Genomic DNA, 19302 nt, shown 5'->3' on the forward strand with positions numbered 1-19302 from the left:
ATAGTTGTCCTTGCGATTCCTTCGAAGAAGACAATCTTGAATGTGACTGAAAGAAAAAAGGGCGAAATAGTGGGAAATGGAACAATGGATCAGTCAAATCCCTCTCACCCAAGTGACAAAACGCCCAAAAATATGCTTCACACGTTTGATATAGCCTTACAATGTGGCTGATTCTTCTTGGATCACACTAATTCAAAGAAGCTAGAGCAGCTAAAAGGCCCTGGTTTAAGCCTATGCTCTGTTTTCATCACAAAAGAAATTTGCAAATGCTACGATTTCTCAAGTGCATGCAGGACTTTTTAAATTCTTTTTCCCCAGATACCGGCTATTACAAACTTGACTGAAAAGTTCCGACAAGGCTCCAAAGCATTTCCACATGAATAAATCTAACCAAAAGTAATACAAATCTTTAGATGGGACGAATAAGTTAATGATACATTATAAGAATATGAAACAAAAATTGAATTTGTTTCCCTCCCATTTCTCACTTCACATTCACAGAGGCCACCGAGAAGGATCACCTAAACTTTGCATATTCTGACAACCAATATTTTGCCAACAGGCAAAAGATGACTTACATAGCACTTGCATAGAACTCACTCAACTTCTTTGATGATTCTCCTTTTACGCACCGGCTCGGTAACGATGCTCCCTGGAGCACTATGTGCTTTCCTCCTTTGTTCTTTTCTTCTCTCCGCTTCCGTCATAGTGCGTCTCAGGGCAGCTGCCTTGTATATGGGCTTCGGCAGATGCCTGTGCCTGCAAACACCAAACACAGCACAATTATTAAGCAGCACAATTGAGAGCAGTGGAGATTTTGCTCACATATTATAGTATACTTCTCCACTCTTGATTTTCATTATGTTTCAGTTGCAGCAAATTGAATGTTGTCTATTTTAAAGAGAATTTTATTTAAACTTGAAAACATGCCTAAACAGTTCTCTCAAGAGTTAAAAATTTGTTTGATTTCTAGGGCATTATACCATATGTTCTAAAGCACATTTATGTAGCTTTCTTACCTCACAATACGATTGACCTCAGGGAGATGCTTATATCGATTCTTGACAGCGTCATGATATTCATGCTTTCTTTGTTCCCTTGGATGAAGCTACAGCATATAAAATAAATGGATAAGGGGCGAGATAAATAAGCAAAGATGGCTAAATTCCATAAAAGAAATAGCCAACAAAGCATTCGTTTGATCAATGCATTTAGAACATAGATAACAGAACAGCGAATATTGAATGATGATTTATCTCAAGTATCTTGACCAAAATATATGCATATTTATTCTTACAACTCCCAATTGTTCTGATGCTTTAGCCTTCCAGAGCCTAAGGTTGGTGTCATCACTCCCTGATATGATATAACTCCCATCACAGCTGAACTTGACAGAGAATACCCTTCAAAGACAATAAAGTATGTCAGCAAATAATAATTTTTGGAGCCGAAATCAGTAAATAATGATTCAAATCAAAAATTCGAAAGGTCGAAACAGAAAGTGTCTCAAAGAAGTCAATGAAAAACAATAAAAGAATTCTGATTTCTAGATGCATAAAACTCAATGAAGACCTGATCCCAGACTACTCAGCACAGTGACATGAATCTCTATCCTAATTTGCTCTACATGATCAATAATTAATAATAAAAGAATTTGCTGGTGATTTCTGGCTCCTTTGCCGAGCAACTAGTTTGCTCGGAGGTTTGCGGACAAGACCAGGAAGTTGAGATGCATTGAAAGGGCTTGCTACACTGAATTGCTGACTGAGATGGGGAGAACAGGGAGAGAGAGAGAGAGAGAGACATGAACCACTTTGTTTTAGCGATAGTCAATGTTAACAATGTAGCATTTAATGTAAAATATCCAATCGTTCCTTGATCCTTAATCTTTCCTCTTGTAATTTGGTTACGTCCCCTTGGGGTCCTTAATAGTTTAATTTACCCTTAAAAAAAATTTCATAACGAGGTGAAACATCCATAATATAAGACTTAAAGCAAAATCTAGTAAACCTTTGCATTCGCTTCGTGTGATAAATTTCCCGACTGTGACCACCATTATACTGGAATATTCTGATCTGCGGGAAAAACGTTCATCAGCAACTTTCCCACCAAATACACAGCATAATGATTGGAATAAAAGAAAGAAAGAAAAAACTCACTGTTCTATCATAAGATCCAGTAACAAATTCACGGCCAGTTGGTGAGTAATCTATATCCATCCTGGAAAAGAAATATTATGCTTCATGATATTTCCAATAGATAATTACAAAAAACAAAATAATGAAGACTAAAGGATACAGGACCGCCATCTTACACCGCTGATACATGATCTTTGTGTACGCACTTAGCTTCATCCAATTTCCTAGCATCATAGCTATAACAATTGCAATCCTCATTTGCCTGCATCATTTCATAATGTAATTAGTGGCTGCAGGTAGCATTAGCAAATCCCATCTACTCTAGCCACTATGTCACATATACTGACGTTAAACATGACAAAAAACATTAGTAAAGCACTATTGAATACAGATCAGATTAAATGATGCAAAATTCATTGGCATTATTTTCAAAACAATTGAAGTCCAGAAAAACTATTGCATTAAGACATTAAAGAACTTTATTCATAAGAAATATCAAATATTGTGACAAAACTATCAGAATTGTGTGTTTTGCACCAAGTAAATTTCAGTTCTAATACTCACAGCTGTAAAGTTCATTGGCTCCATTGGGTTCCATGAGATGGAATTGGTTTTCGTCTGAGGCAAGAAATTACAGATCAGATGGCTGAGAAACAAGTTTACATAATAGAATAAGAAAGACCTGATACAAAGTGATAACAAAGTTCTTGAGAGTCCCCATTGTAACAGCACAGTGCACAGTTTCTAGTTGAAATATCCACCAAGTAAAGAATAAATAAAATATTTCAGATGACAAGATTTACAACACAAAAAATTCCTTTGTTCTGCAACACATCCCTTTCTCAAGCAATCGAATGTTCAGGTCCAGATATTTTCAGCTAGAAAAGAGTGCCTCTCTTTGCATATTATTTAATCCAGTATCTTGTCTATTTATGCATTTTCTCCACTAAATTCTATTTCTATAAAGAAATAGATCTTAGACCTATTCTCAATCAAAGATGGCATAACAACTAAGAGATTCTGGGATCAATTCCTGGCAATCCCTGACCATGCGTCCACTGCAAGTGCCTTGTGGACAAGACATGGTCGAAAAATAATTTGAACTCCTACCACACCACTCCAGGAAGATTGAAAATAAAGAATTTTCCTTCAATCAGTTGATATAAAACTGGCAAAATGATGCCAAATTCTGACTTTCTGCAGTGATTTTTTTAATAGCAAATAGCCCAGCTGCTATGTAACTTGGTTCCTGGGTTGCACCCCCTTGGTGCTCCTATAATAAAATCCCTTGATAACCCTTAACTTCTCAAAGGAACATGAAGAAGTAAGCCCTTTAGCTATTTGGATAAGATTATTCCTATAAAGATGAGGAAGAAATACTACCTGCATAATAAGTTTCCTTGCAGGGGATGACATGCGCAGATCATATATTGCTATGCTTCGATCACTAAAAAGAGTCCATTTAAACAAGTTACACATATTCTATAACACAATAGCAAAATTTGAGGAAAATTAACTTACTATTCTAAGAACAAGAAAGACCAAAGCCCAAACATATCATCTAGGGGTACAGCCTTACAAGCACTATTAAGAGCAGACTATACAGCCCACTGCTAAGCAATATCTCAGAAGTACTTATCTTTTTGTTTTGGGTGGCACCACCTTAGTGGGTTGCATATTTTTATGCAGGAATGCATGTAAGAATAATTGGATGTACAGCAAGTCAGTATCCTATGCCAAGGGATATGATATTCGATTTCCAATAATGCTAAGCATAGAACTAGCTCGGTGGAAAGGAAATGGAAATCTTGGACTACTTGTTAACTAAACTCAGAGGTCTTCGGTTCAAATCTCACCTACTTGGAATGCCCTCAATAACTGGAACAAACCAATTGTTTCAGGATTCTCAAGCATAGTGGCACTGATCAGTAATCTCTTTTTGTGGACATTCGCCTAGCTTATGGCACTATCTCTTCTTTTGGAGAATAAAATATAAGGAACAAATCAAATTGTTTCTGTCTCGAAATAGGTGAAATTGTTGAAGCAGCAACAAGATACTCATATTACAATCCAGTGCATAGCCTCGTCTTTGGGCTGGGAGAAATAGATCAATTCACGTTGGATTAACTTATTCAAGAAGAAGAAAACATCTTTAAGGGCTTCTGCATTACTAATTAAGCGGAAAAAACATGCAGGTTTGGTGAGAGCAATCAATTTTTAGGAACCTCAAACATACTACATCTTCTCTCTTTTTCTTTAAATTGCAGTTTAACCGGAAAAAAAGTGAGAGAACAAGATATATCTGTCAATAATTAAACTTTGAATTATCCGCTAAGGCATTAACATTGTCGTTAAGATGCCTGGGCCACAGTGGACTCCCCAAGGAAACATATAAAACTAGGAAATCTAGGTTATTTATAAATGCCAAATCATCACGCAGAAAACATATGATTTAGAAGACAAGCATCCATGCATACCTAGCTGAAGTTGCCAAGACATTTGGATCTCCAGGGTTAAATCGAACAGATATAACTGTGTCCGTTCCCCATTCAAAACTGTTTACTGGTTGGGACCTAATATCATGGTAGATTATCATCATAAAGTAATTAACGTAACATTCATGCCTTTCAAAAAGGTAGAATATGATAAGAGCTAAACCTATTGTGATTCCATATATCTACTCGAGCACCAGCAGTAGCAAAGAGATCACCATCCCACTGGTAATCAACAGCCCTGAAAATAACAAAGCACTCTCAAAACAGAACACAATAAAACCATGAGAAATTTATCCACCAATTCAAAAGTCCAGCATGAATTCCAAGAAGTCACCAATTCTTACCAAAATGCATTATTCCCACCATAAATTGCCAGTGGCTGAAAAGTACAGTATGTTAGATAAGAACTGTAATACTCATTCAATGCATAAGAATGAAAAGTTTATGAGCGATACCTCAGGTGTCTTATCAGAACAGTCAGTTGAGTCCACAAGTGTAGCAACAGGAACATCCCAGAGCCGGACACTGTTCAAAAAAAATGTCACTCACATGTGTTAAATATAATCTTTCGTGAACTGGGGGTTCACACTATAAGTACCAGCCAGCACATTCTATAAGTTACATCCAGAATTTGTTTTAGAATACATACAACAAAAAAAAGCATGCATAATGGAGAAACTTATTCTTTAGGTTTACAGCAATAAGCTGTCGTACGTTTTATCAACTCCACATGATACAAGAATTCGTCCATCTGTAGAAACCGTCAGGCCTTTAACAGCACCATCATGACCAGGAAACCGACAAACTGTTCGCCTGCATAAGCAAAATTTTCAAAACAGGCGACTGACTATATGTTGTGCATGAAGTATCAAGAGAGCAAAACAATATTTAAGATTCCATGAATAGGAAGATTAAAATGACACACAAAACTCTTGTGATTCCTCGAGGAGATTAGCTAAATTTATCCTATACAGATTTGATTACGAATTGTCTAACCAAGGCTGCTCTGATAACCTTTACCTCTAGATTGATAAACGAAAATAACTTTTGCCAATAGTTTACCGTTGTTTCTTTCTTACTATTTTTAGCATGCTTTATGAAAAATGTATTGCATCACATATATATAACTATTTTCAGAATGTATTATGTCCACTTTTATAGAATAAAAGGCAGACAAAATTTTGAAGATGCATAATTAAGGACTGCATGATTACCTGGAGGCCATATCCCAGAGACGAATATCTGCAGTACAACTGAGATATTAGAAAATATAATAACCAGAAAACTCAAGTTTATGAAATGCCTCAACTGCATGCCAACTCCTAAAACACAAGTCCTGATTCGGCAACAGATTTTGCAGCCTGTTTCAAGTCCCCAGCAATCACATTCCAATTGATACCAATGCAGTAAAATAATTGAGCCTCATAAGAAGCTATTCATTAAAAAAAAAATTCAAATGTACATCTAATAGATACCTAAAATTATTACGATAACTCAGAATAAAATATTGACTGAACCCGCTAAGCATCAAGATATACCTCCATCCATAGAACCAGAAAATATTCCTTTCAAGTAATTTGGGTTCTTCGCCATACATGACACAGCATCGACATGTCCATCCATTGCTCCTATAAATGGCCTTGCAAAAATCTACATATAATAAAATTGAGGCGAAAGAAAAATTAAAAATTGAAAGAACGATGATCCAATTAATAATTCAGCTTATAAACAATTCACATGACCTTCTCCAATTTCGCAGAATTGAGTGCCCGTACGTACTCCACAGCCTTGTCCTGCGGCCTTAGACTGGGGTCGAAATTTCGAAACACTCTCTGATCGAAAATAGTACGCTTTCAGAGACCAAAATTGAATTCAAAACTTGAAATTTCAAGAAAGAAATCGATGCAGCACCTGAAGATCCTTGCTTCTTTCCCTGGTGAATTCATCCGTAGAGCGCGATATGACTTTCACCTTCATTCCGTCTGCTCTTACTGAATTCAACCGGAAGTTTTTTGGCTTGGCGAGATGATTCGGTGTTCCGATGGAGATAATAAACCCTGGAGAAGCTTAGGAAAGGCTACTAAAACCCTAGAATGAAAGTAGGCGAGAGATTATTAAATGGGCCTTACTTACCCGCACTACGCACTAACGTGACGAAATGGGCTTCAGAGAATGGTATGTAGGCCCAATAAAGGGAGTCCAAAACTAATTGCAAGCCTCTTAGGCTGGTGTGTGCAGGGAAAAGGCGCTAGGGCTGTGCAAATGAAACCGAAAACCGGACCAAAACGGTAACCGGATCGGTCGGTCCAGTTTGGATCGGTTAGTTGACCAAGTTTGGTCAAACGGTTTCAAAAACCGAAACCAACCGAGTTAAGTCGGTCCGGATATGGTTTAGAATTTTTGTAACCATCGGTTAACCGGACCGGACCGGTATATATAATATATAATATTTAATACTATAATGTCTTTAAATATGGACCATTGAGATATAATATATAATTGCTAATGTTAGTACCATTAGATTAAGACATTAAGTGATTAACTATGAAATATTAGTATAATATATATCATTCCTTGAGATTTTTTTGAAACATTTTTATCAATCCTTTAAGATTTGCTTACAAAATAGATATTTTACGGAAAACCATAACCGGACCGAAACCGAACCGGTTAGTCGGTTAACCGTAGTAACGGGTTTTGATGGTTTTGGATTGGTTTTGGTTTCAGAAAATACAAATCCGTAATTTCCGGATTGGTGACGGTTTGGCCTCGAGATGCAAGGAATAGGCCTGGACCCGCGTGTGGACCAATGAATGGCCCCTAAATTCGTTTTTTTTTTTTTAAATGGAGGAAAGGAAATGGAGAGGCTCCAATTTCACACATATGAGTGTCATCTGAGTTATTCGTGATTCTCGACCCCCGAACCATACATATAAGTGTCATCTGAGTTACTCGTGATTCTCGACCCTGAACACGTTGGATGTGGGTTGGTTGTTTATATAATCACGAGTACGGTCATTCCACGGAACTGGCATAAACTTAAAAACAAATTGGGCAGTTGCATCATTTTCTGAGTGTCCTATCACCTATGATACTGTAAACTTTATTTCTAATTTTCAATCTTGGTTTGCTTTGTTAGTAAGCTTGTTTATTAGTTATGGTTAAACACTAAACAATTGTCCGTTGTGCAGGTAAGAAATCATGACCAAGTCCATAGGCTCATCAACAGACTGAAACAAGAACTTCGAAACCAAATTGTTCTTGGTTAGTAAGCTTATGAATGAGTTCGGGGTCCATTTGCTAACCTTAACAAGAGGCTAGCAATCACATACAACCAAATCAAATACATTACGAGAGAAATTAACGATTACCAATTCAAGCCTGAAGAACTTTTATCAGTTCATACATAATATTATGCATAAAGGAGTAGCATGACAGCATTAGTATGTTTTTCCCAACTGGGGGCACTCTAGGAAGCTCAAGCCGCTCAGTAGAGACTCCCTCTGAACATTCAAAAGTGCTTCAATGTTGGCCTCATAATCTGCTGCCTTTTGGATGCGACCTGTATCTCAATCGATTGTAATTAACTGCATGCATCTTTGCTCACTGAAAATCCCAAATAAAGTAACTTTCTATAAAATTGAGGCCCTTTCGCAATGACCACGGAAAAAAAAAAAAACCCATTGGGGGATCCACTCTTCTGATCAGTTGTCTTCTCTGTAGTCGGGGTTCTCCTTCAAGATGACAAAACCTTCAAGAATGGGCGAAAGAGGGATATACCTGCAAGCGTGCGCACAACCCACAAGGGGGAAAAAGAAGAAGCTCATGTTAAGAAGTGCAACCATAAGTAATAGCAAGCAACAACGAAGGCAAGAAGTCTCACTTCTCAGTGGCGAGTTCTGCTCTATCTCCAGCAGCCAGAAGAACTGGGGTCGAATGGGTCTGGAAACCGGTGATAGTCTTAGGTCGACCTGCCTGGCCAACAACATCGACAGCTTGGCCCACACGAACAGGAACAGATAGAGGTTTGAGATTCTCGTCGACGGTCAGCAACATTCGTGGCTGTCACCCAAAAATTGTGGAACGAGAAAGTTCACCAAATTACAAAGACTTAAATGCATAAAGAAATAAAAAAGTTTCCAACTAAAACAAACCTGCATGGCCAAAACAAGGAAGTAAAGCACATAGTGATATTTCCCCAAAATGATGGCTTTCATATCAAGACACGCATGCATCATAACAATTATGCCAGCAAGCGCAGTCCTGTGACACAGAGCACAATATTTCATAAAGTGAACTAAAAGAAGGAAGCAAGTGTAATAAGTGAATGAGGAGACACTAAGAAAGTGCACTTCCAAGCTGAGAGCTTGGAATTAAAAAAGTAAAATACTAGCAGCTAGTATAATTTGAGTAAGTTCTAAAAAAAAAAGATAACTCACGGTGACAATAAGGAACGATCAGAATGATATGGATTAAGAGTTAATAAGCCCTTTCCCAAATGAACAAGACCTTGAGCAATTCTCACCTGCAAAGGCACAAGAATATAAATAATCCAATACCCCATGGGACTAAACTAGTGTTTTAAATGAACACGCCATCAAACTAACAAATGAAAATGAAACCAGAAACTCATTAAAAGCATTACACAGAACAGAAGGCTGGCATCCTTGTAGTAATAGCTTGAAAGATTGCGAAGCATGCCAGCTATTCGAGCATTATTTGTTCCTGCACCTATCATACCCAAGGAGATAACAGCAGCCTGTACCATTCAAACAAAATCTGTACCCTTAAGAACGTACATGACACAACAAAAATATTTAAATGAAGTGTGCAGTCTCTTACCATTGCAACTTCCGAATCTGTGTCATGGCTAAGTCTGCTTAATGTATCCATAACATTGACCTGATAACATGAAATAATAGTTATAAAACAAAAGGCCATACTATGCAAATTGACGTGGCGCAGAACTCTTCTCCCTAAGCATCTTAAGCATCAACTTCATAAGTAAATAATGTTGTACTAACTTGTGAAACTAAGTAAACAATCAGCATAAAAATTCCGGGTCTCCAACTTTCTCAGCAGACAAAAGTTAGAGCAAGTAAAAAAGTGATATTTAAATGAATGCTTAGCCTAAAACCAAATGGAGTTTCACTTCTATGTTTATTCAGCCAAGAAGCAGTGCAGCAGCACTATTCTTGCAATCAAACCCAAAGACCAGCAACATTAAAATCATTGCCTACTATATTAAATTTCATCTCCTCACAGTGGCAACATAACAAGATCCATACCTTTGGGTTTGATACACACAGGAGACCAAGGGCTAATGGAACTGCACGACGGATATTCTGTTCTCCATACTGCAAAAGATGTTCCAATGAACGAATTGACATATCAATGCCCAGCTCTTCAGCCATTGCGACCATAGCAATTCCAAGCACTGCTGGTCCCTGGTGGGTTTCACCGTTCTCAAGATGTTGCGCACATTGACCAAGAAGAGTTTGAACCTGCATTGAAAGTATAGTAACTTTTGTGGTACAAGTAAAAAGAACTTTGAAAGGAAAGTGAAAGGCCTTCCCAGAATACCTTGAGGACATTGCCTGTCCCAGCATATGCACAAGAAAGCAGTGTCATATCACAATATTTCCTTATTTTTTCATTAAATGTCTTCGAGACTTCTGCTGTAGCCTCCACACTTTCCTGTTAAAAACACCAAAAGATGTTGCAAATACATACAATCAGAAATACAATTTATGTACATTTCCCTAGCCTGGGAAATATACACTCGCTGGAAAGAAATAGATAAACTTAAGTCATTATAGAGTCAGTTAGCTTAATCAAACATTGCAAGTTCCAAATTAGCTGAAAGCCTGAAACTAACAGTATTAGAAAGGCTCCAGCAGCTATGATTTACCTGCTTTCTAAGGTACAAAAGGCCAAGGCCGAGAGGCAAAAATCGAGTGAGGGCCTCACCCAATTCCGACTCACTTCGGTCCATTAATGCAAATATTATAGCCTGAGCTACCTCTTCGTTGCACGAACCCACGTATATCAAGCCCAACGAGACTGCAGTGAAGGCAATAACGTCCAGAGGGGCTTTTGCATCGTTAAGTATGGGAGACAATTGAGCACGGATCTGCAATAAATAAAAGAAGCACATAACAATCACAATTCAAAAACATAACAGCCATAACTGAAGACTGACCAACTTGCAAACTTCAAGAAAAATGTAAACAAAATTTCTCAAAATTTCTTACTTATAATTGGTTAAGCTTTCAGCGACCATGATTAAGAGGATAATAAAGGTATAACACACCCAACCCAACTTATAAAATTACTTTGGTCTTTTTTAATGAAAAAGACTTGTATTAAGGCGGCACAAAGTTAGTTGTAACACAGACAAACAAACAAGACTGCAGAAACATACAAAAAATAGCATTGCCGTCAAGGCCAAAGAACTCTCAAAATAGGCAATATCAAGAATAATGCCATCAAAGAAATTATAAAACGATAGAATTACATCAAAATTGAAATGGGCAATACATCTCACCAAGTCATTCTGAGTACCAGCATATGCAATTCCCAGGCCCATTATTGCACCAATTCTGATGGTGGGATCTTCTCTAGTTATATAATCACTGAGTAGTGCCAGTGCCTGAGAAAATAAATAAAATATACATATAAAATGCAAAACCTTCACATTACATTCACACACATAAAAGAAGAAACAAGACTCACAGGATCACAATCATTCTTGATACCGCAATTGACGATCCCAACACCTAACAGTGCTCCAGCAGTAATATGGTTTTCATTGTTATGGAAATATTTATCAATTTGAGCAAGTCCAGAGTCGACATCCCACAGCAAAATCATACCCTATTATGAGAAAAACAGATGAGAATTTTGAAAATCAATTTATATAAGGATTGGTAACTTGATTATGTAGAAGGCATACCAGACTCGCTGCAGCACTGGCCTTCCCATGTTCTTTATTTTTGTAAAGCCAGTTTCCAGGAGAACTGCCACTTGAGGAATCTGATGCAACTGTCATTAATTTATCCTGCAACGAAGATAAATAATCACTACCAATATAGCTCACAACGACACGCAACTTGCATGAACTTAACCTCCAAATACATTACCTGACCAAAGCCAGCATTTACAAATGCATTAACAAATGTAGCAGCTAAGTTCTGTCTTGCTGAATCAACGCCTGCACCAGCACTAGCCCGACCATCAAGTAAATGAGCCTGAAAATGTCCAAGCAATTATGTTGCCAAATCAATAGATTAAACACAAAATATAATATAATAATGCTGAAAGTTGGTCACCAAAATATTTTTAAAAAAAACTTAATTGCAACATCGCTTATGAAGTCAAAGTTCACACCTTATATATATCTTCGGGAGATTTCGGCTCCATGACCTCAATATCACGTGCAAGGGTGAGATACCCTTCACTTAACTTGGTGTTGTTTATGATTTCCGGCAATGCCTCCCTCTCCTCATCGCTGGAAGCCACCTCCTCATCTAGCTCAAGAGTAACACCCTTCAAAAAGGTAATGCCACTTAGCAACAAGTGCATAGTACAAAAACAAATGATGTAATCATGTCAATTTAAACAAGGTGATACATTAGAGTTGGATTCCCGGAGCACATGTGGTCTATTGGTGACCAGCTCCTTAGCATTTCACACTTTGATTCCCCTCTCGTCAAAAAATAATAATATTACCCAGCATGACTTATCCCAAAAAAAAAACATTAGAGTTGGATTCTAGGGCCTTCATGGGTATCAAAAATCCATCTCTAGAAACATATCATTGAAAGAAATCACTCATATACCCATCACGAAGGAAATTACCAAAATGAAATAAGATGAGAAATGGAGATGATCTGGTACCCCTTTAAAATACACAATTACAATTGAGATCATAGTCCAAAAGTGAAACTTTAACTATCATCAGAGAGAACAATCCATCACTCACCAAGTGCAAGAAAACAACTAATTCTCCTGTTCTGTTAACACTGCTAACTTTTTACCAAATGGCAGAGAAAAAATTAATGGAGAAATGCCCCGAAATTCTCATGGCTCGATTCATAAAAGCAAGACAATCATATATTAAAATTAAAACAATAAAAGATGATGCACCAAGATTCTCAGAGCTTCAATCATACTCGTGAGCCAACCTATAAATCAAAGTGAGAAAATGTTCAAACTCGAGACTTACATGTCTAGCAAGGATGTAGCAAAATTGCTTCTTTCTCAGCATGTCATTACAAGATGTAAAAACCTGCTTTACATGCTGCCAGCATACATACGAGTTGTTAAATAAGCTAGAGTTGAGGACCAGAACTGAATAATGTCATTAGATAAAGGCAAAAACAAAGGAACTGGAAAACGTAAAGTACTAATAAAATTTCTATACATAGATAATTATTCTTTACTACTATAGTACTATCTAACCCTGACATAAAGCATAAAAGCATTTAATTGAAGCAAAATTTTCCGAAATGCATAACAAAGAGCAAACCTGCATGTTATCAAGGAAAAGCGCAATCTGCAGTGCATTTGCATATTCTTCAAATTTCATGTAGATCATGCGTGCAATATCCAAAACTAACATATCATCCGGCCCAGGAAGGTATCTATAATTTTAGCAAGTAGAAACAAAATTATAAACAGCAGGCAAGTAAGAAAGAGTTGCAAATGTTGATAAAAATATTTTATCTTAATACTAAGCACGAGTAATTATTTGTGCAATCCCACGAACCTTGCTGCACTGGTGAGATATAGACACGTTCTTTTAAAGTTTGTGCTGTCCACATGCTTAACTAACATGTCAAGGTCTTCAACCTGGATCATACATCTCATAAATTCTAAAGCTAGGAAAAAAGAATCAATCAAGGAAAAAGATTGAGGCAACAGTATGGCATTTTACCTCCATTAAAAGATCAACAGCTTCAGGTTCAGCATTGTGCTGCAGAACAAAACAAAGTAATAAGAAACAAAGCCAACCATTCCTCCATATTAGTTATGAAGACTTTCTTTCACAGATAATCAGAGATTGCATAATTAATCAATTTTATGAAAGTTCTTATCAGAAACTTTGTATTTACGGACCCAAATTACGACCTTTTCCCCAATTAAGAATTATCTATGTGAGGGAGAAACAGCCACAAAAGTGAGTACCCCTTCATTCAAAAATCAAGAATCTATGATATGCACTCTAGGATAGTTCTTTTACAGATATTATGACTTCGCATTGCTAAATAGTTATGAAAAATACACCATATTTCGTCCCCACAATCACATTAAGACTCACCATATTTGTATTGCTAGAATTATAAATGTAATACATTTTGTGCTGACTATAACTAAACATAAAAAAAATATAAGAAAAAGCCACACCTTCATATGGAAAGCAACAATCTGTTGAACAAGGTCCATTAGATCATCAATCGGGGCCTCTTCACTCTGTAACAATATAGACCCAAAAAAAAAGAACATGGTTGAGTTTCACATGAAGTAGCTAATTAATATTATTATAAAGATCAAGAATGACAGTACCAACATAAGTCGAGCTATTATTTAAAAATATATAAACCATTATAGTAATCACTCATCAATGATAGAGAATATTCATGGAGACGTTAATCTGCATGTGATTGCCAGAATCAGAAATCTAATGCAGCTCCACCTTAAAGAGGTTTGTGAGGTTCATGAGAGAAAATTATCTAGACAACCTCAGAGCCAAAAATAAAAATGTTAATACAACATCTAAAGGATAGGTTGTGAACCTGTCGCTTTGCATACTCTTGTGCAATTTCTCCAGCCAAGTTCCTGATTTTAGAGAAACACAGTTCAAAATTGTCATAAAATAGGTTCATATATGCCTATCAAATAAATCTTCAAAAACTTGCCAATTAAAACAGACTAGTGCGTTCCTCAGAATTGAACATTTCATTAGTTACTGGAAGAGAAGACAACTAAACTATAATGAAAAGTACAGACAGCAGAGAATGTAAGACAAATATTTAAACAATCAACACCAAGACCGAATTCATGAGAGCCACATACCACATGAAATTCAGGAAACCAAAATGTTATTGCCAAATATCCGTGGTTATTTTTCCTCTTTCAGCTTTTAGGACATGGAAGTCCCAAAAACACAATTACATCAATTACAACAAGCATGGCAATGAAATGTTGGTCATAACTTTTAAACGAAGCCTAAGCATGACTAACTAAATAAAGCACTTACAGAGACACAGTTACAGCAATCACAACAAACACAGCAACGAAATGTTGGACAAAATTTTTAGACAAATGAAGCCTAAACATGACTATCTAAACAAAACACTGAGAAAACCATCATATTCCAAAGCAATTCCAGATACTGAAAACAAAGATGTCAGCAGCACATGCTCACCTGACATACTCATGGCCCCATGACCCAATATCACCTTCTGAACCCAACAATCTGTACTTTAAACTCTCCTGAAAGAGGCATCAGATAGAAATTTTATTAAGGAATGTGAACGGATCTAACACAAAACAACAAAGTAAGGTGCTGAAGGGTATATCAAGTTAAGAGATCTATTGCATATATATATATAAGGCCGAAAAATAACAAGTGACAAAAGTTGTAAACTAGATTTTAGCTAGTGACCAGACAGATAACTTGACCTACCCGTTCTCCCTCAGCAGACATGGTCAGGGCTAACACCGAGAGAATATCTGCCAGAAACTTCTGCATTGAGGAGAAACTAAAATACTTGAGAACAATAAAAACATTAGTTAAAGGAAATCTGCCCAAGCAAGGAAAATAAGCGTACCTTCAAGCTGGAATCAGACATTTGTTCATAATATGCCTTTAATGTAGAGAAGTGTGGTCGTAGGAACTTAAGTGGCTTTGGCACAGATGTCATTGAGCTGGTTGAGGTACGAATTTCATGCCTCATGCTCTCAAGAGCAACCTTCTGCAGACCGGGATCTGGATCCTGAACCCGTTCCACATACAGCTCAAGCTGCTGCTTGAGAGCCAGATCTTCCTCAGACTACAAATACGAATGAAAAATATCAGTCCAAAGAACCTAGACCTAACTACAAGTAAAACATCCCTCGCAACAAGAAAAACTGAATTCCAACTACAATGTCCAATAAGGTCGACCTGACACCATGACATATCAAAGCAGCCAACTCGCAAAAATAAATTTTCATACGACAAAGCCTAAAACCAATTCAAGTGTTGACATGAGGCACATTTCGTGCTCGTTCTATGAAAACAAAAACAGCACATTCACGGTGGTTTTTTTTTTCCCTTTCCACGATTTCCTATAATGAATAGAAGATTAAACTCTTGTACAAATTCAATCATGCCAAAACTGACAAAAGGGCACCGGTTTTTCCCAAACAGCATTCGCTATTTCGTGTTGTCTCTCGCAATTAGCGAATTCAACTACGCAAACTCAATTTAAACGAGCTTCTCATTACTTCCGAAAACAAGTAAACAGATAACTATATAAACACCATGAATCACAATACTATGAGAAAAATCCCATCGTTTTCTTTTCCAGTTCATCGATTTTCTCACCAAGAGAGCATAAATTGAAACCCTTTAACTTACCAGATCCTCATCCTTCTTGTCATCTTTCTTCTTCGGGTCCTTGGACGGGACCTTCAAAGCTGCCTCCTCTCGAGCTCCGGTGCCACTACCACTAGGGAGAGTACTATCTGGATCTGGTGCCATATCGTGCTCGGAAAAGAACAAACCCTAATTAGTATCGAAAGAAGAAGCGTTCAGTTGCCGTGACTTCGAGAAATCGTCGATTGTTGATGGATTATGGAGAGAAATCGAGTCGTTTGTGCGATATAAATACACGCGAGAAGGTTTCCTCTTCGACAAGCCAGCAAATGTCTCAGTAGTCCAGTCCTCCCTGTCCCTGAATGCAAATCTTCGACTGATGTGAAGGCTGGATTTGATATGGTTTAGAGGAGTGGGCCGAAGCCCAAATTAGCCCGCTACTTCATAATCAGTTTAAGCCTATGGGCCAAAAGCCCAAATTAGCCCGCTTTCGCGTGCCATTTTGAAATTGGACCTCTGTTGAGAAGTCCATTGAATCAAAGGGGATTATACTTGTTGAGGCCTCGTTTGGAACCTTTGGTGACGCACTTTTAGATCCCCAACTATGTGTAATTCACTTTCAAACAAGAAACTACAATGAAACAAGAAATTTAATCATACCATGAAATTCATGGATCCAATGCTTGTAATGCTAGAATAAAGTATGTAGTATTGGTGATGTGGATGCTATGATCTTGAGTTCAAAACTTCTGCATCAACTTTTCGTGATTGTGGATGCAAAGATGCTTCCAAACATATTATCCACTCTGGAGTATGTTTACAGGCATTCTTACCCTTCCCCCACTGTTTCATGACCTCTTTAGTTTGTGAGAGTAAATAAAACCATGAGAGAAAGGGAAAGATAGGAATGATCGTAGAAATACTCAGGGCGGGCAAAGTAAGAAATTTTATTAGACAAAAAGAAAATTACAATGAAGGGGGCTTAAGAGCCCACAAATTATAATATTGAACATGCAGGCCATGAAGGGCCTTAATAACCAGCCCAAGTAATGCCCAAAGAGTCCCATTTTGTTTCTTGGTTGGGCTAACCCAAAGAGCCCATTTCTAATCAGCAAACAAGAATCTCGGCCCATCTCATAATTTATTCGATAAATGTATCACAGGGAGAGTTTGTAATTATGCAATCTTTTTTTTTTGAAAGGTCCACAGGCCACACACAAGCTAAGTCATGCCCCTCTGAAGGGCACCACACCTGATGAAAAACTACCCAAATCTCAAACCCCTGGTGATAATAGAACCTTGGACCTCAAGATTTTAGACAGACAACCTGACAAACCAGGATATCTCCCATTCTCATTATGTAATTCTTTTTGACATTCACTTCAACACAGTGATATAGGCATTTAGTTATATATATATGGTGTATTATCATGTATGTGTTATATATGTGTGTGTAATTGCGAGGGATATAGTCAAATTAAGAACATGGAAAACTATTAAATGTTATTGAATCAAAACAAAACCGGTACCACAAATTTCCTTGAATTAAAGTAAAAAAACTCTTGAAAATCAATAAAGAAACAATAAACAGGAAAACCAAACTAAACCCACAACCCAATCAAACCAAACCCTACACTTGCCACCAGAGCTAACCCCATATTGTTAACCAAACCTACTGCACCCGCCTTGGCCGGAGCCGGGGCTGGAGCATCCACTTCATTATTCGGACTCGGGGCAGGTGAATGCCCCGCCTTCGGAGGCTGAGCTGGTGCGACTGGTGAAGGTTTCGGTGGTGTTGGAGGAGTTGGACAGCCCGAGGTTCCGTTTCTTGGAGCCATAACGACTGTGATGAGCTTTTGACCGTTGTTGCAGTTATTAGATTGTCCGCTTATGAAGAAAAATGGACCCCACCGGTCAAACTTGAAGGTTGACTCTCCATCTGTGAAGGACTGTAAGGGCTTGGTAGTGTTGCATGAGAAGTAATCTTCCTTCGTTACTACCAAAACCGAGTCCGATCCTTTTTTGTACCTGAAATCTACAAACCCAAAAAAACTTGTTATTTTTATCTGTATATATGTACACTATCTTTAAGAGAATAGTAAGCAGCTAGTCTGGTATCCCAATTACTGAGTAATATGCACAAGATTTTATGTGCATACCAACTCGGTTATTAGAATAATTAAATACCAACTGGTGAGATATTTATCATTTGAGAGAATTAAGATTAGAATCACTCACAAAGAGTGTCATTGACTCGAAATCGGCTTCTTTCAGCCCAATGATTATAGTTCTCTGAAGGGTTTAAGACCCAACCAGCCTTGCCACCAACCCAGAACTTGTAAGCTTGAGATGAGCTGAAAAACAAAAACCCCGTGACTGTCACCATGAGAATGAACCCAAGTAATCTTTGAGACTCCATTGTAACCACAATGGCACAAAGAGATTTTTTCTCAAGAATTGAAACTGAATGAGGGAGATGGGGATTGAAGGGTGTGGTTGGTGTGAATATATAGAGAAGGGGAAAGTGATTTTTGTTACCGTTGTGTGATGACCATGCAAATGTGTATGGAGTATGTGAATTGCGTTTGGCAACATTAGCTGGGTTTTATGAATTCACTATGCGTACGTTTCGAAACATTGGACAATTTATTACTTCCTAGGAGCTAACACGTAGCGACATGCGCGAGATTCAACGGCCATTTCAACTCTTATTTCCAATTTTTAATACTAGCAATTACGACGGCCGCTTTTGCTGTAGCTTTAGATGTTTGTGAATATCTTTGTTAGGGCCAAACCAAATGGTCTGATAATTCATGAGTTCGATTCTCACTTAAAACAATATTATTGTGGTTTCGTATTGAATTTTATCCCAACTTACGTACCATTTCATCATCTGAAAAAACTTACGAGCGTGCAGGTCTGACGGCCTGAGTTTAGGTCAATGTCAGATGTTCAAATGACAAGTTTGTATAGTATCTTAAAAAAATGTAAATCATAAAAAGTTACACCAAAAATATATATGAAATATTTGTGCCAAATTTTTTCCTAACTTTTCCCCTTCCTTTTTTTGATTTGTTAGGGAAAA

At 37.5% G+C, this 19302-nt stretch overlaps 3 protein-coding genes across 3 annotated transcripts; all 3 read right to left on the reverse strand.

The window, feature by feature from the left end:
• Positions 1-356: 356 nt before the first annotated feature.
• LOC119984874 (DDB1- and CUL4-associated factor 13-like) lies at positions 357-6716 on the reverse strand. Its single transcript, XM_038829015.1, has 17 exons — positions 6545-6716; positions 6376-6465; positions 6172-6283; positions 5848-5875; positions 5348-5446; positions 5089-5158; positions 4978-5012; positions 4797-4871; positions 4616-4711; positions 3522-3585; positions 2703-2756; positions 2315-2400; positions 2160-2220; positions 2011-2075; positions 1298-1403; positions 1020-1108; positions 357-759 (listed from the first exon to the last, which is right to left on the reverse strand). The coding sequence occupies exons 1-17, from the start codon at positions 6608-6610 to the stop codon at positions 597-599; spliced, it is 1359 nt and encodes a 452-aa protein (XP_038684943.1). The 5' UTR covers positions 6611-6716; the 3' UTR covers positions 357-596.
• Positions 6717-7864: 1148 nt separating this feature from the next.
• On the reverse strand, positions 7865-16584 carry LOC119984368 (26S proteasome non-ATPase regulatory subunit 2 homolog A). The gene is made up of 24 exons (XM_038828278.1): positions 16260-16584; positions 15469-15690; positions 15324-15383; positions 15063-15130; positions 14431-14473; positions 14042-14107; positions 13572-13610; positions 13404-13486; positions 13164-13278; positions 12861-12935; positions 12023-12181; positions 11776-11883; positions 11589-11693; positions 11369-11509; positions 11181-11285; positions 10545-10766; positions 10217-10330; positions 9922-10137; positions 9476-9535; positions 9279-9392; positions 9073-9158; positions 8788-8896; positions 8517-8695; positions 7865-8413 (listed from the first exon to the last, which is right to left on the reverse strand). Exons 1-24 carry the CDS (start codon positions 16380-16382, stop codon positions 8338-8340), a joined length of 2688 nt encoding a protein of 895 aa, XP_038684206.1. The 5' UTR covers positions 16383-16584; the 3' UTR covers positions 7865-8337.
• LOC119984261 (early nodulin-like protein 1) lies at positions 16407-18636 on the reverse strand. The gene is made up of 4 exons (XM_038828125.1): positions 18456-18636; positions 17871-18252; positions 16792-16848; positions 16407-16575 (listed from the first exon to the last, which is right to left on the reverse strand). Exons 1-4 carry the CDS (start codon positions 18634-18636, stop codon positions 16407-16409), a joined length of 789 nt encoding a protein of 262 aa, XP_038684053.1.
• Between the last annotated feature and the right edge of the window lie 666 nt (positions 18637-19302).

This window comes from Tripterygium wilfordii, chromosome 18 (genome assembly GCF_013401445.1).
Source record: "Tripterygium wilfordii isolate XIE 37 chromosome 18, ASM1340144v1, whole genome shotgun sequence".
Lineage (NCBI taxonomy): Eukaryota > Viridiplantae > Streptophyta > Magnoliopsida > Celastrales > Celastraceae > Tripterygium > Tripterygium wilfordii.

Excerpts from the sequence above, each read along its gene's own strand:
- LOC119984874 (XM_038829015.1), bottom strand. The coding sequence starts at position 6,610 with ATGAAGGTGAAAGTCATATCGCGCTCTACGGATGAATTCACCAGGGAA. Across the intron at positions 6,466-6,544 it reads AAAGAAGCAAGGATCTTCAG|AGAGTGTTTCGAAATTTCGA; the intron begins GTGCTGCATCGA and ends ATTTTCGATCAG. Across the intron at positions 6,284-6,375 it reads ATTCTGCGAAATTGGAGAAG|ATTTTTGCAAGGCCATTTAT; the intron begins GTCATGTGAATT and ends TATTATATGTAG.
- LOC119984368 (XM_038828278.1), bottom strand. The coding sequence starts at position 16,382 with ATGGCACCAGATCCAGATAGTACTCTCCCTAGTGGTAGTGGCACCGGA. Across the intron at positions 10,767-11,180 it reads CTGGTACTCAGAATGACTTG|ATCCGTGCTCAATTGTCTCC; the intron begins GTGAGATGTATT and ends TATTTATTGCAG. Across the intron at positions 10,138-10,216 it reads GGACAGGCAATGTCCTCAAG|GTTCAAACTCTTCTTGGTCA; the intron begins GTATTCTGGGAA and ends CTTTCAATGCAG.
- LOC119984261 (XM_038828125.1), bottom strand. The coding sequence starts at position 18,636 with ATGGAGTCTCAAAGATTACTTGGGTTCATTCTCATGGTGACAGTCACG. Across the intron at positions 18,253-18,455 it reads TCGAGTCAATGACACTCTTT|ATTTCAGGTACAAAAAAGGA; the intron begins GTGAGTGATTCT and ends TTGGGTTTGTAG. Across the intron at positions 16,849-17,870 it reads GGTTTGGTTAACAATATGGG|TTTCTTGTTTGAAAGTGAAT; the intron begins GTTAGCTCTGGT and ends GTTTCATTGTAG.